The 15581-nt window shown below is 41.3% G+C and overlaps 1 protein-coding gene across 2 annotated transcripts in view; it reads right to left on the bottom strand.

Moving 5' to 3' along the window:
* The window catches only part of MTAP (methylthioadenosine phosphorylase), a 55963-nt gene that overhangs the window by 30038 nt on the left and 10344 nt on the right, over nucleotides 1-15581 (bottom strand). For both annotated transcript variants that reach the window (XM_033237486.1, XM_033237485.1), the window contains 3 exons: nucleotides 13389-13475; nucleotides 12136-12194; nucleotides 10401-10568 (listed from right to left, as the gene is read on the bottom strand). In XM_033237486.1, coding sequence (XP_033093377.1) covers nucleotides 10401-10568; nucleotides 12136-12194; nucleotides 13389-13475 — 314 coding nt within the window. The remainder of the gene's footprint in view (nucleotides 1-10400; nucleotides 10569-12135; nucleotides 12195-13388; nucleotides 13476-15581) is intronic.

Below are 15581 nucleotides of genomic sequence, written 5' to 3'. Positions count from 1 at the left end.
CCCACAAAATGGGGACTGTTGCCCAATTAAGCCTGCCTGTTCACTTCCAAGTTCCAGCCAAAACAGCTCTTCTATATTAAGAATCATATTTCTCCCTCATGCTGAATTTTCTGAGTGACATGGAGAAAACACAGGAAACATAGTTTTGTCCCTGGATTCAAATGAATTTTTGTGTGGTCTTCGGCAAATTACTGAGTTTCAATCAAGTTCTTTCTTCATGAGGTATTAGCAACATCCCTATTGCTATGGTCTGAAGTTTTGTGTCCTCCCAAAATTCCTATGCTGAAATCCAAATTTCCAAGATGTGATGGTATTAGGAGATGGAGCCTTTTGGAGGTGATTAGGCAGCTCTCATGATTGGGATCAGACCCCTTATAAAAGAGACCACAGAGAGCTAGGTCGTCCTTCTACCACCATGTAAGGACACAATGAGAAGGTGCCATCTGTGAGAAAGAGGGTCCTCACCAGACACCAAATCTGCTGGCAACTTCCCAGCCTCCAGGACTGTGAGAAATTTCTGTTGTTTAGAAGCTACCCAGTCTATGGTATTCCGTTATATCAACCTGAACAGACTAAGACACACATTTACACCCTTGCTTAAATATAAAAACAAGGCTGCAAAAACCTCCAGTGGCTACCTCCCAATAGATTATGATGCAATAACATATCCATTTTAGATTTCAAATAATGGCCCCTCCAAAGATGTCCACATGCTAACCCTTAGAACTTATGAGTATATTACTTTAGATGGCAAAGGGGAACTAAGAGAGCAAATGGAATTAAGGTTGCTAACAAGCTGACTTTAAAATAGAAAGGTTATTCTGGATTAACTAGGTGTGTGGCATGTCTTCACATGAGTCCTCACATGTGGAAGACGGAGGCAGAAGAATCAATGTCAGCATGATGACAGGTGAGGACTCTACTGCCATTGCCATTGAAGATGGATGAGGGCCGTAAGCTAAGGAATGTGAGTGGGAAAGGGCAGGGAAAGGGATTCTCCCCTAAGCCTCCAGAAAAGAATGCAGCCCTGCTGACAATTTTTTTAGTTTCAGTGAGACCCATGATACACTCCTAATTTACAAAACTAAAAGGTAAGGTCTGCTTCTTACTCTTGCTTTAACCAGTAAACCCCTCTAGCTAGGCAAGGGGACTAATTTTTATCTCCCAATTAGCTTGGGATCCTACTGGAAAACATGGATTTCAGGGACTGACTTATCCACTGGCTTTACTACTCACTAGCTGTGTGCCTCTGGGAAAGTCACTCTCGTCTCTCTGCACCTCAGTTGTATCAGTTTCCTTAAATGGACGCAATCCCACTTACCTTATAAAGTCCCTGTGAGAACCGAATGAGACCACATGAAGCAAGTGCTTGGCACTTGTCACTATCATTTACGGAAAATATGCTTCCGAACATTTCTTCTGCCAATCCCAAAGTATGACATATCAATGGGCCTCAAGTCAAGGGTATCCAACAAATTGCTTAAGGTTGTCAAGCAGGGTTATGTGATAAGAAGTTAGTCGACAAATAAAAAAAAAACTGCCTATGGAAAAATAAAGGAGACAAAATGATGTGTGCGGGCAAGAAAAATGAGTTCAAGACAGTCAAAGAGAGAACACTGGCACTTTCAAAGAGAGGGAGAAAAGGCTAGACATAGATTGACTGGTAGGTTGTTTCTTGAATCAAGACTCTCACATTGGCTTGAAGATAGCCGTTGGTTAATACGTTTCCTTTGAGGAAATGTGGTGTTGCAAACAAGCTGAGGGTAAACGCTCATCCCCTGGCAGAGGCAAACACAATCATCGACCTCTGAGGACGTTTCAGAATATGGTCTGTATCCACAACAAGCCCCAACATGCAGAATCATGAGTCAATTAATTTACTGGCAGAGCAGAATAACGGCTGCTCATAAGGAGGATGGTTTAGGGGAAGTGAATCTACCCATCATTTAAAATATATCCCAAGAATCAAACAGCAGCGTGAATAGGCAGTCATGAGAAAAAATTCGGACAGAAACAACATCAGACTGAGAAGTGGAAAAATTCTGTCTTAATAACCAGAAGTAAGTGAGGCTCACACACGTAATCCCAGCACTATAGGGGGCCAAGGTGGTTGCAGCCTTTGAGTTTAGACATTCAGGACCAGCCCAGGCAACATAGTGAAACCCTGTCTCTACAAAAACATATGAAAAATGAGCTGGGAGTGGTGTCACACGCTTGTAGTCCCAGTAATTGGGGGCCTGAGGTGGCAAGATCACCTGAGCCTGGGAGGTCGAGAGGCTGCAGTGAGCTGTAGCGCCACTGTACTCTAGTGTGTGCGACAGAGTGAGATCTTGTCTCAAAAAAAGAGAAGTGAAAACTTATGAATTTGGACCAATACCATTAAGATCCTCCCACTGTTCTGATATCAACAGTGCCCCTGAGTGCTGGTGGTGGCATAAAAAAGGAGGAAAACCAATGGATGCTTATATCCTAGTCAAGCAAGGCTGCTTAATAAACAGGTAAGTTTTTCCTTACTTTCTATTATATTTCATGAGATCATGCTAAACAGTAGCACAAAAATAAAAATCCTCACTCTACACAGGTGGTGACAACAATCTCTTTGGGCCTCAGTTTTCTCACTTTTTGTAAAAGGGAAGGATAAGGTAGACAGAAGATGTCTTCTAGAGCTATGATAATAAGCAGTGTCAGAAACATAGGAAGGGCCTAAGTTTCCTCCACTATAAACTGGAATGACTGCTGTATGCCATAAGTGGGATTAACTGATTGTGACACCTAATAGGAACTCAAAAATTGGTAGTGTAGGATTTTTAATAACAGGATATATTATGGGAAGTTAATAACACAACTAGGTTATGGAATAGAACGTAAGAATGAACCTCATCCAGGGGAATAGTGGGCACCACTTCAAGGACAGCTACAGACAAGAGGATGGCAAAGAATGGGGACGCAAGTAACCGGGGAAAGGGAAGGTGAAGGAAGATGATGAGTTCATGCTTAAGTTTCTGTCTTCTCTATAAAGGTGGGGGTGACATTCTCAGCTAAAGAGTGAGGGAAATGAGGAAGAAGCAGTAAGAACAGTAAGGGTTAAAAATAGCTGTTGACAGGAGTGAGACAAAGAGCTAAATAAAGGCTTCTTGTGTAACTCTTTACCATAAAACACTTTGTAGTCATCAAGAGGCAGAAAGAGAATGACAAAATACTTGACATTAGAGCATACTCCCAACCTCAGGGACCAGAGCTTTATGCTATGACATAAAGTTCTAGGGGAAGCCCAAGGCAGGGCTGGTCTCTGGGAGAAGGAAACAAGACTGACATAACTGATCCTTCAGCACTGTGTTTACAGTGGGGCTTTCCTGATGAGTAAGAATGCGTGACAAAAGCAAAGTCGAACCCCTCCCAGTTTTAGCAAGAAAATAAGTTGAAGAAATCGTCTGAAGAGGGGAGGATACCAGAACTTTTAGGAATCAATTCAACACTCTCATTTAGCAGATGAGGACACTAAGTGACAAACGAATTTCACAGCACAGCCAGGAAAGAATTCTGGATGTCCTCACTTCTAAGCTGGGATTCTTTCACTGCATTCTTTGAGAAGGTAGAACCCAAACACAGGCCTTGGGCACAACAGGCCAATATGTTATTAGCCACATTTTACAGAAACTACCTAGCACCAGGAATCACATTGTGCTTCCTTTAATATTCAGTTTTTGGTCATATTTTTCTCATTGTAAAAAAAAAAAAAAAAAATCAATGTCTGCAAAACATTCCTGATAAAGAAGACTATTAAAAAAGAAATCTCATCCTTCTCCTTACTGATATGTTTGCAAGTTTCATCTTGAGATACTTCTGACAGTGACAGCAGTTGAGCAAGTCCTACTCATCTGATCCTTTTTTAAAAAAATATGTAGCTGGGTGAAGTGGCTCATGCCTATAATCCCAGCACTTTGGGGAGGCCAAAGCAGGAAGATTGCTTGAGGCCAGGAGTTTGAAACCAGCCTGGCAAACATAGTGAGACCCCCATCTCCTAAAAAAATAAAATAAAATAAAATAAAATGAATTAGCCAAGCATAGTGGCAAATTCCTGTAATCCTATCTACTAGAGGGGCTGAGGTGTGTGGACTGCTTAAGCCCAGGAGGTCGAGGCTGCAGTGAGCCTTGATCAGGCCACTGCACTCTACCCCGGGCAAGATCCTATCTAAAAAAACAACAAAAAAATACAACGTGGGCAGCTTTTCAAACAGTTTACAGATCTTGTTTTTCTTAGATTTGCATAATAAATATGGTGTACTGATTTCCTACAATCATCAGGATTAATGGTAAAGAGAAAGAAGAGCAAGTGTAGAAATTGCTGGAATCCCCTGCCCATGTATCTTTAATGGCACGGACAGTTAGTAGTTGGGGGTGAAAGAAAGGCCATATCATCAGTTCTCCCACACATACAAATGATTGTGTAGAGGTATCTCACAAGAACTGGGCTAGAAAATGGAGGGCCCATGTACCACAAGTACAGGAGGAAACAACAAAATGCCTCATGATTTCAATAAAGCAGCTGGCAGGGAAACAGTCTTGCTTTGCTCCAATGGCAAAAATCTCATTAAAAACCAATCCTGTGCACCACTTTATAATGCATCATCGAAGTTGAGCTTTAGAAGTCGGGTGGGTGCGGGAGGCAGGAAAGAGTCATGCCTTTCTTCTCCATGGCTGATGAATAAAAACTAAGCAAAGGCCCAGTGATGCATAGTCATGCTTCTAAATTTCTCTAAGTCTCATTTACTTTGACTCTTTTATGAGGTCTTTTTTCCCTCATAAACAGAACATCTTGCTTCAGTTTCCCATAAGTGACTCAGTGAGAGCCAGGTGTGCATACATACAAGGGTGTGTACCACAGGAGAGAAGTTCCAAAATTATGAATCTTGGAGTACAAATCTTATGAGAGCCTTTTAATGTATAAATAGCCTGATGACTTTCTTTCAGGACAGACCAAAGGTCAAATACTTTTCCCAGTTCAAATAGACTGTTTAATCACTGCAAAGAAGTGGAACAAATCCCACTCCTAACCATCTTTTACCCTCAGTGGCCAAATGACTTCTGGCTCTAACAATGGGGACCTTGTACAAGTTAAAAGAAATGGATTCATCAAACACAATCCAGCAGGAGGCATAGGCACTGAAGAAACCTACTGCAGACAAGCCTCCTAGACAAAGTTCTTGGTAGAGATTCTGATTTTCCTATTTTTAATTTTTGATTTGGGAAGAACACTGCACACAAAGGCCAGGGCCTATGGCAAGGAAGCATTAGGAAACTCGTCCCTGTGCAACAAAAATGGGAAAATGAAAAATATAACCCATTCTTTTGGAATTTAAGTTCTAGAGCAAGATATATGTTGCTTTCTAGGATGCTCTACTCACAAATGAAAGATCATTATTTTCACTTTAATTGCTATGGAATTTCCTCGAATGAGAAAGAAACAAAGACTGACTGCACATACGCAAACATACTTGAGCCCACTGCACTCTCTATCTCTCTTTCCAGGACAGTCACATCCAGAGTTCCCCTTTTCTCATGCCCAGGCTTTTTAATTTCATCAGCTGTAATGTAGCATGAGAAAGAGAGGAAAAAAAATTTTCAGAAAAGAATGACGTTTTTCTTAAAAGAGCTTCCAGCATTGTCAGAGTCCTTCAAGAGTATATTTCGTCATTAGAGCAGAAATCTAATGTTTCTAAAAACAACCCTAAAAACCAGCCACATGTCTTTCTTAAGTCTGAGGCTGGTCCCCCTGCCCTGCCCATGCTGGCACTGAAGGAAAAGAAAGTGATGTGCTTTAGCTTGGCCATCTATAAAATAAGAATAGCCATATTATTAAACAATCTTGATAACCTTTGAAGCACACTTTAGGATGAGGATTTTTTTTTTTCTGAGACAACGTGCTGACAAAGTTATGGCAACAGGCCAATGTGTGTTTCTAGGTAAGTCCCTGGAGAGAATACAAGGGCAGTGTAGGGAAAAGGAGCCTGGGCCAGGCACAGTGGCTCACAATTGTAACCCGAGCACTTTGGGAGGCCAAGATGAGTGGATCACTTGAGGCCAGGAGTGCAAGACCAGCTTAGCCAACATGGTGAGACCCCATCCCTACTAAAAGTACAAAAATTAGTCAGGCATGGTGGTGTATACCTGTAATCCCAGCTACTCAGGAGGTTGAGGCACGAGAATTGCTTGAACTCAGGAGGCGAGGTTGCAGCGAGCTGAGATTGCATCACTGCAGTCTAGCCTGGACGACAGAGTGGGACTGTCTCAAAAACAAACAAAAAAAAACAAAACACACACACACACACACACAAAAGAGTGAGAGAGAGAGAAAGAGAGAGATGGTACAATTCAGCCCTCCATTTGGAAGAAAGAACCAACACACAGTGGGTAAAGTGATTTGCCCAAGGCCAAACAGAGTCAAGATCAAATCTCCTGATTCAATGCTCCTGCCCCAGCTGCCCTGGAATCTATACTCCACCGGGTGGCTTTACAGGATGTTACAATTCTGTTAAACAAGTTGAGGCTGTGGGTATGACTCTGGGAAACCCCAGGCTAAAAATGGCAAAGCCTGTAGCTATTTGTATCTGATGCCATCAGCAAGTGGAGGTAGGAGATGCCTGTCTCAACACACCAAGATTCACTTTACTAAGAAATGTGCTATCAGTAAAACACATAGAGGGTATTACCCACAAGGCAAGAAGTTCTGATTTTCTTCTGCTATAAGATGTTCAAACACATAATGAATCATATACGTGCTCAAGCCTGGTTAACTGGAACCCACTCAGCTCAATCAAAGGTAGTAGCACTTAAAAGATGCATCCAACAGCAATATGATGTTAGCCACCTAGGTAATTTAAAAATTTCTAGTGGTCACTGAAAAAGTAAAAGAGAAACAGGTAAAATTAACTGTAAAATCTTGTCTAACCTAATATATTCAAAACGTTATCACTGCAAATAAGTAATCACTGTAAAAATTGAGATTTCATGCTAAATTATATTTTCTTAGGGATCCTTCTTTTTTTTGAGACGGAGTTTCACTCTTGTTGCCTAGGCTGGAGTGCAATGGAGTAATCTTGGCTCACTGTAACCTCTGCCTCCCAGGTTCAAGCGATTCTCCTGCCTCAGGTTCCCGAATAGCTGGGATTACAGGTGCTCACCACCACACCTGGCTAATTTTTTTTGTATTTTTAGTAAAGACAGCGTTTCACCATGTTGATGAACTCCTGACCTCAGGTGATCTGCCTGCCTCAGCCTCCCCAAAATGTTGGGATTACAGGCATGAGCCACCGCGCCCTACCAGGGATCCTTCTTTTAACAGATTCTTTTCTCCTGCTGTTGTAAAGTAGTATCAACTAGTGGACCCTCCAGCCAGTCCGCCCACACTCTCAATAATGGCACTCAGTTATTCAGAAGGTTAACACATGCAAGATCCCACAAAAGGCACTTGTTAGAGACTTTGAACTTCCAAGGAAACATTAAGAAGGCAGGTTATTCATATGTCTCATAAACAGAAAAATACTAGAAGATCTAGGTTACCTGGCTAAGATGCGCTAAGACAGAATGAAACCAGATCTGATGGCAATACCTGTTCTCTTTCTAGTCTCCATCTTCTGACCCAACTGCTTTCTTGAAAGAGCCAGTATGTGAGTAAAAGATCTGGGAAATGCAACAGTGTATAGTTATACCATTTAACTAACAAATTAACCCAAAGCTCAGTGCCCAATTCGGACTTTACAGTATCATCTGTAATACTTCATAAATCTGGATCATTCTGAATATGGAGTTTTGTATTCTGCTCTATTTAGCAATCATATTATAATCATTTTCTTAAACTATTACCTCCAAACACATGGACGTTGACAGCCATTGAGATTTTAATCAAGATGTATCCAAAACACAAACTCCAGCCTATCCCTCTATTCAAATGACTATGTTCAAGCCCTCAAAAAATACTGACAGAGCAAAGATGGGCCAGGAACTGTGGGCGTTGGTGATATGGTGCAAACAGGACAGACAAGGCCTTTGATCTCACATGGCTTATATTCTAGAGGGAAACAGATCATAAATATATAGTGTCAGGTATAAATACATGATAAGGACATAACTCAGGGTGAGAGACATGTAACCATTTTAGTCTAAACCCATTATTTATTAGGTTGAACCACATGAAACTGCTGATATTCAACCATTTCTGACCAACGGGATGGGCAATTTCAAAACAGTTTCATTCCGTCAGGAAACAACCAAGAATGCTTCTGATGGACCAGAAACTATAATGAATCCCTGAAAGGCAGAAGACACAGTGGCCTGGACTGGACAACCCTCTCTCTCATAGCAGAAGCTCTAGGAGAGGGCTGTGAGTGCCGTAAGCTCAGAGGTAACTGATGGGAGGAGCAGCGTGGACTGAGGTGGTAGGCAGGGTGATTGGATGGGGGACTGTGGAAGGATCCCCAAATGATTTAACTCTGTGCTACTCCCCACTCTCCATCCAGCCCAGGAGGCTCCTGTCTTCACCCAGAGCATTCTGAGAGGCAATTATTTCTACCAGGAATAGGGGAGGGGGTGGCCCTAGTACAGTGGCCCCCAACCTTTTTGGCACCACATAAGGAAACTAACTGAAGGAAAGTTCCAAAAACACAACCTGATTTAAAAAGTAGGCAAAGGACTTAAATAGACATTCCTCAAAAGAAGACACATAAATGGACAACAGCTGTATGAAAAATGCTCAACATCACTAGTCATTAGGAAAATGCAAATAAAAACCACAATAAGGTATCACCTCACACCTGTTTGAATGGCTTTTTTTGCTGTCACCCAGGCTGGAGTGCAGTGGTGCATTCATGAATCATTCTAGCCTTGACCTCCCAGGCTCAAGCGATCCTCCCACCTCAGTCTCCTAAGTAGCTGGGACAACAGGTGTATACCAACACACCTGGCTAATTTTTGTTTTATTTTTTATAGAGACAAGGTCCCACTATGTTGCCCAAGCTGGTCTCAAACTCCTGGGCTCAAGCAATCCTCTTGCCTCAACCTCTCGAAGTGCTAGGATTACAGGCATGAACCACTGTGCCAGGCCACAAATGGCCTTTATTGAAAAGACAAAACATAGTAAGTGTTGATGAGGATGTGACAAAAAACAGAACCTTTGTATACTGCTGGTAGGAATATAAATACAGCCATTACTAAAATTCCCCAAAAAACTAAAAACATCAACTACCACGTGATCCAACAATCCCATCTCAGGGTGTATAAGGAAATGAAATTTTATGTCAAGAAAGACATCAGCCCTTCTACGGTCCCTGCAGCATTATTCACAATAGCCAAGACATGGAAGCAACATAAATGTCCAACAACAGATGAACAGATAAAGAAAAGGTGGTCTACATACACAACGGAATACCATTTAGCCTAAAAAGAGAAGGCAATTCTGTCAATTGCCACAACATGGGTGAACCTGCAGGACATTATGTTAAGTGAAATAAACCATTCACAGAAAGACAACTACTGCATGATCTCACCTATATGTGGAATCTAACTAAGTCAAACTAATGGAAGTAAAGAGTAGAAAGGTTACCAGGGGCTGGGGTTTTGGGAGATGTTGATCAAAGCACAAAATTTCAGTTAGACAGGAGGAATAAGTTTTTGAGATTATACTGCAGAGTGATTATAGCTAATGACAACGTATTATGTATTTCAAAATTGTTAAAGTAAAAATCAAATGTTCTCAGCACCAAAGATGATATGTGGGGTAATACGTTAATTAGCTTTGCTAATCATTGTACAATGTATACATGTATCAAAACATAATGTTATACCTCACATATACATTTATCATTTGTCAATTAAAATTCAAAAACAAAAACTCACAATGAAAAGCTTAAAGCAGGCTGGGTGCAGTGGCTCACGCCTGTAATCCCAGCACTTTGCACTTTGGGAGGTCGAGGTGAGTGATTTCCTGAGGTCAGGAGTTCAAGACCAGCCTGACCAATATGGTGAAACTCCATCTCTACTAAAAACACAAAAATTAGCTGGGCATTATGGCATGCGCCTGTAGTCCCAGCTACTCGGGAGGCTAAGACAGAGGAATTGCTGTAGTCCCAGCTACTCGGGAGGCTAAGACAGAGGAATTGCTTGAACCTGGGTGGCGGAGGTTACAGTGGGCCGAGTTCATGCCATTGCACTCCAGCCTGGGTGATGAGTGAGGCTCTGTCCCCCTACCAAAAAAAAAAAAAAAAAAGAAAAGGAAAAAAAAAGGCAAGCAAGTCTGTGGCCCTGCCCTCCCGGTTTCCCTGCTGGTTCCCAAACATCATCCATTTGAGTTAGAAATGACCAGCTACAAGCTACAATAGCCTAAAGCATTTTGTATGACTGCTTACCTGTCAATGAATTGGTCAATAATGACAATATCACCGGGCTGAATCTCCTCCCTCAAGGAGCCACAAGCTGTGGTCACTATGACATGTGTACAGCCCTCTTCCTTCAAAGCCCAGATGTTCGCCTGGTAGTTGACCTTTGAAGGCATGATGGTGTGCTGCCTTCCATGCCTAAGGACAGAAGAAATCGTCAACCCGTGATGAGCACACCACCAACTGTTTTCTCTTAGAGTCTAGAAAAAATTAAGTGATTCTCTAGCAATGACCACAGACTAACACAGGAGGTCTCCTAGAACCCACTCCAGTGACCAAGTATAACTAAAATTTAGGTTCCCTGGATTCTGAGAAGCCACTTCTGTTTCAAAAATGTAGACTGGCAGACAGAGCCTAGTGTGGTCCCCACTGTCATGCTCTGTATAAAGTGTCAGTGAACCTGGGACTTGCATCCAGCCATTAGAAAATGGCAAATGTGCTATAAGTCACTCCCATGGTTAGGCTCTACCTTGCAAGCATGCACGTGAGATTCTCCTACTGGTCTCCTGCATGCTTGCAAGGTACAGCCTAGCCATGGAGGTGACTTCTAGCACCTTTGCCATACCCTAATAGCAAGAAGCAAGCTGCTGCCAAGTGAACAGCCTGTGGAGCAGGCCACACAACAGAATGTGAACCACCTCTAGGAGCCAAAGGCCTCCGTCCTGTAACTTCTAGGAAGTGAATTCTCCTACAACCACATGAGCTTGAACAAGGACCTCAAGCTCCAGATGGGAACTCAGCCCTTGAATATGCCTTGTGGGGCCTTGTACAACCGCAAGCAGAGGACCTGCTAAGCCGTGCCAGACTTCTGACCAACAGTAACCAGGAGATCATGTGTGCTTTTTTTTTTTTTTTTGAGATGGAGTCTCGCTCTGTGGCCCGGGCTGGAGTGGTGCAGTGGCCGGATCTCAGCTCACTGCAAGCTCCGCCTCCCGGGTTCACGCCATTCTCCTGCCTCAGTCTCCCGAGTAGCTGGGACTACAGGCGCCCGCCACCTCGCCCGGCTAGTTTTTTGTATTTTTTCAGTAGAGACGGGGTTTCACTGGGTTAGCCAGGATGGTCTCGATCTCCTGACCTCATGATCCACCCGCCTCGGCCTCCCAAAGTACTGGGATTACAGGCTTGAGCCACCGCGCCCGGCCTTGTGTGTGCTCTTTTAAGCTGCTAAATTTGGGGTAATTTGTTACACAACAATAGAGAACTCATACATATATCTTGACTAATTTCTAACAATGGGATAAAAATGACTTGGCCTCCTCTGTAATACGGAACAGCACCAGCCTCCTTAAGGAAACAACAGCACAGACACAAGTAATCCACTTCAGAAGCCCTAAGCCCACCCTCCACAGACATATAACTACTACTAGCAAGAGGTCATTAATGATGGATTGCTTTTCTTTATCTTTATAAGAAAGGGGAAAAAATGAACAGAACATTTCTTCTTGCATTTAGAACTAAAACCAGAGCTTTGATTTTAGTCATCTGATCTACTTTCCCAATCTAAGGGGCAAGGGCATGAGATCCAGATCTTTCATCTTCTAAATCAATATAACTTAACCAAAAATGAAACATTGTAAATAAAGGTTACTAAGATATTCTGATTCTGTCAACATATAAAAACTCATACTTGTATCTTTACTCTTTCCAGAATTTAAGTTTAAATTATCCTTTAGTAGTAACATCCAAAAAGCTTAAAATACCATACCTTGCAAGAAGGACGCAATCAACATTTTTTATCTTCCCCAAAATTAGGGCATCGGATGGCTGCATGCAATGAAAAAATGTCAATTAATTCAGCGATTTAAAAACAGTTATGTAAATTAAAATTGTTCAACCACAACAGTACTCATGGAATCTGAAGAGTCTGAGGATACAACTTAGGGAAGAGGTAAGATCTGATTATCAATATAATCATTTAATCAATCACTTATTGATCCCTCTGCAAGCATAGATTCACAGGACTCAAGGTTACCATCAGTACCTGTGTAGGTACCATTCAGTCAGATCTATTCGTAATGAGTACCCCAGAGGACTATCATGGTAGACTGGTCAAACTTAGATGTGTCAAGGTTATTGGGCAGGTTCAAGAACAGGTAGGAGGGTGAAAGGCAGAAAGGATAAGAAGTCACTGTCATGACACTAACAACTCAGTACTGGAAATGTCTGCTTGTGTTAACCAGGTCTAAGATGATCCTGGAAATGACTTGAGGTAACAAAGGCTGGAAAGACCCTTAGAACCAAGGGGTTTAAGAAAATGAACCAAGATGACTGCAGGACTGGGAGCACACAAGGTCAACCTAAGAATTTAGCTGAAAAGGAGGGTTTGGTTGGGACAGCCAGATAGACAGATCTTACAGAAGGACCAGAGGACGTAGCAATATGGAATTAGGAGAATGCAGACACCCTCACCCTGGCATACATAGGCTAAGTGACACGGGATTGAAGAACAAGCAACCTCTCCTATAAAAGGAGGAACGTTTTATTTCTAGCTCAGTTATGCATTCAACTAACATGAGGTATGTTCTCATTCCCCGAAACAGTTCTTTTCACTCAAGTGCCACTTAATAATCATAATTCATCCTATTAGTCATCAGCCTGTCCCCTAATTTGTGTGGTGTGACCTACTGGCCCATATTAGAAGGTGATTTGAATGTAGATTTGAAAGTACAGTCTGGAATGAGTCTGTGGTCTGAAATGAGTATCTGATTTCCAGCAACAGAATTAGAGAAGTGAGGTACATATCCAGTAGCCATTTTCTCAAAACATCAAAGTCTGAGGCATCCGTCAGACACCTTCTCAGCTGATGCAACCCAACAGCAGAACTTCTGGCCCTCTCTGCTGTGAGCAGACAGCCCTGGGCTGCCAAAACAAAAGCAATTTTTTTTTTTAAATTTAAAAATCAAGCCAGCAAGGAGAAATGAAAAAACTAACATGTCTCCACTAATTGGATATATTAACCTTGCCAAATGGAGTATCCACATATTTTTCAGTTCTTCCTTCTAAAATTTCTGGATCATCCAGGCCTGTTCCACCAATTATTCCAATCTAAGAGAGAAAAAGACAGAGAAGATTATTGTATTTGGTGATTTTTATTAGAAATAAAATTCTAAGCAAATTCATTTATTCATATGCTCTTCTCCATTCCTGCCAAGCCCTATTTTTTTGAAATCTGAAAATTACTGAACAACAATCAACAAATATTTCAAAGCCTTCTATAAAAATCAACAAATATTTGAAGGCCTTCTATATTCTAGAAATAACCAAAATGTAGGGCACTTTTTGGGACTACATCACATTTACTTCTGACTGTCTGAATTATAAGTCAGCACAGATAGGTACTTTAACCAACTCAAGTTAGAAAATCAAACCTAAAAGTAGGCAAATATGGTAGTGGAAAGTACCTTCTAATCAATTTTGTTTCTCTGTCAAATGGACTACAGAGTAAAGAATGTCCAGAAGACTGCTGGGATATAAAATATTAGATATTCCATTTGGTAGTGATTTCTCCTCACTGTTCTATTTGATAAAGAAATTAGAGACTATCTTTCCTACGCCATTAGAATCACAGAGCTAGGAGAGAATGCAGACAGAGGAGACTGAAATAGCATGAAAAGTTACCCACATATACATTTATGAAAACAATCATTCATATATGTATGCAAATTTGTATTTACATATTGTAGATATACATATAGGATACTCATGTATACTACTCAGTAAATTATGTAAAAATAAATAAGTAATTCAAAAGGTAGTTATAAGTTTTTTTTTAAGTTCATGAATTGTATTGCATTTTCCAGAGATTATCTTGAAAGTCCTTGTCAGAGTTAAAGAAACCTGAGAGTTGATCTAATTTGATGATTAAGAAACAGAAACAAGAACAATTACAAAAATAAATATTAACTAAACTGTTAAAACTAAAAATTAAGTAACAAATCATTAGGGAAATTTCCTTGGGCTGGTACTTCCTAAAGGACAAAGTAAATAGTGCCAGGCTAACTTTATTAGAAACCTAATTAATACGAAGTGACCTGAGCATTGTTGTCTTTCAATGAAAAGCTTTAAATCTATTGTCACCTGGGTAACTAAATAAAATAAATTAGGCCTCAAGAAAAAATTCCAGAGTTAAGAATTCAGTGAACATCTGAATTAAATAATTTTCAGGTCAGGTTACACAAGTTGAGTCCTATCAACACGTAAAAAAATGGTTACCTTTCTGCCTCAGTTTCCTGAAAAAAACAAAAAAAAACAAAGGCAACAACAACAAAAAACAAACAAGAAAATAAGGACAATTTAGTGAAGTTTTTACTGAAGAACTCTGCCTGTTTCCCATGACATGGTTACAAAATTTGTGACTGTCCACCACAATTTCCTTAAGTGGCAAAGCCAGGTTTTGATGTTGGCGCCATCTTGTGGAGGTATATGATTAAAACCACAGCAGGTTAACATACTTTACGTCAATGAACTTCACATTATTGTTAAAGGGTAACCAGTATTATAGCTTTCAAATCAACAGAAGTGTTCACTTAAGTCAATACATTTAAATAACGGCACTTCAATAGAAAACAACAAAAATTCATAGTTTCAGGAAATCCCAACCCTTCTTTAGCCTGGCTTCTCCAACTTATCCTTCATTCCATGGACCTCTGAAGCACCACAGGTCATGAGGAGGCTAAGAAACCATCCAGCCCACGTCCTCACCTGGGATACAGATATGAACTGCTGACTCTGAAATTACTCTTAGCCAACTCTCTGGGATTCAGCTACTAGCTTTTTAACTCATCACCACTTTGACCTGGCTGTTTCTGGGTGTTCCCTGAGCCATGGCATCTCAGATTCTTGATTCAACACTGGATGCTCGGGATCAAATACACAAATCAAGTTGGGCTTTGTTTGGAGCCACCCTCTGAGTTTACGTGAACTTGCCCAGCATTGTAGCAGTTGTTGAGAAATGCTAACCAGGTGTCCTGCTGAAATTCAGAGCCCCTGAGCTCACTCTCAGCAGCCCCAGGCTTCAGTCTGCATCACCTGACTGCATAATGACTCTGCACTAGGTAGCTGGCAACTCAGCCCTCAGCAAGGAACATGTAGTAGCCCTGGACATGAAAGCAAGAGTGGCTACTGCTCTGGAATGATCTGCTGGCAAGCCCA

This window comes from Trachypithecus francoisi, unplaced genomic scaffold, assembly GCF_009764315.1.
Source record: "Trachypithecus francoisi isolate TF-2019V2 unplaced genomic scaffold, Tfra_2.0 Lachesis_group16, whole genome shotgun sequence".
Classification (NCBI taxonomy): Eukaryota; Metazoa; Chordata; class Mammalia; order Primates; family Cercopithecidae; genus Trachypithecus; species Trachypithecus francoisi.
This window is presented reverse-complemented; position numbering and strand designations above follow the sequence as displayed.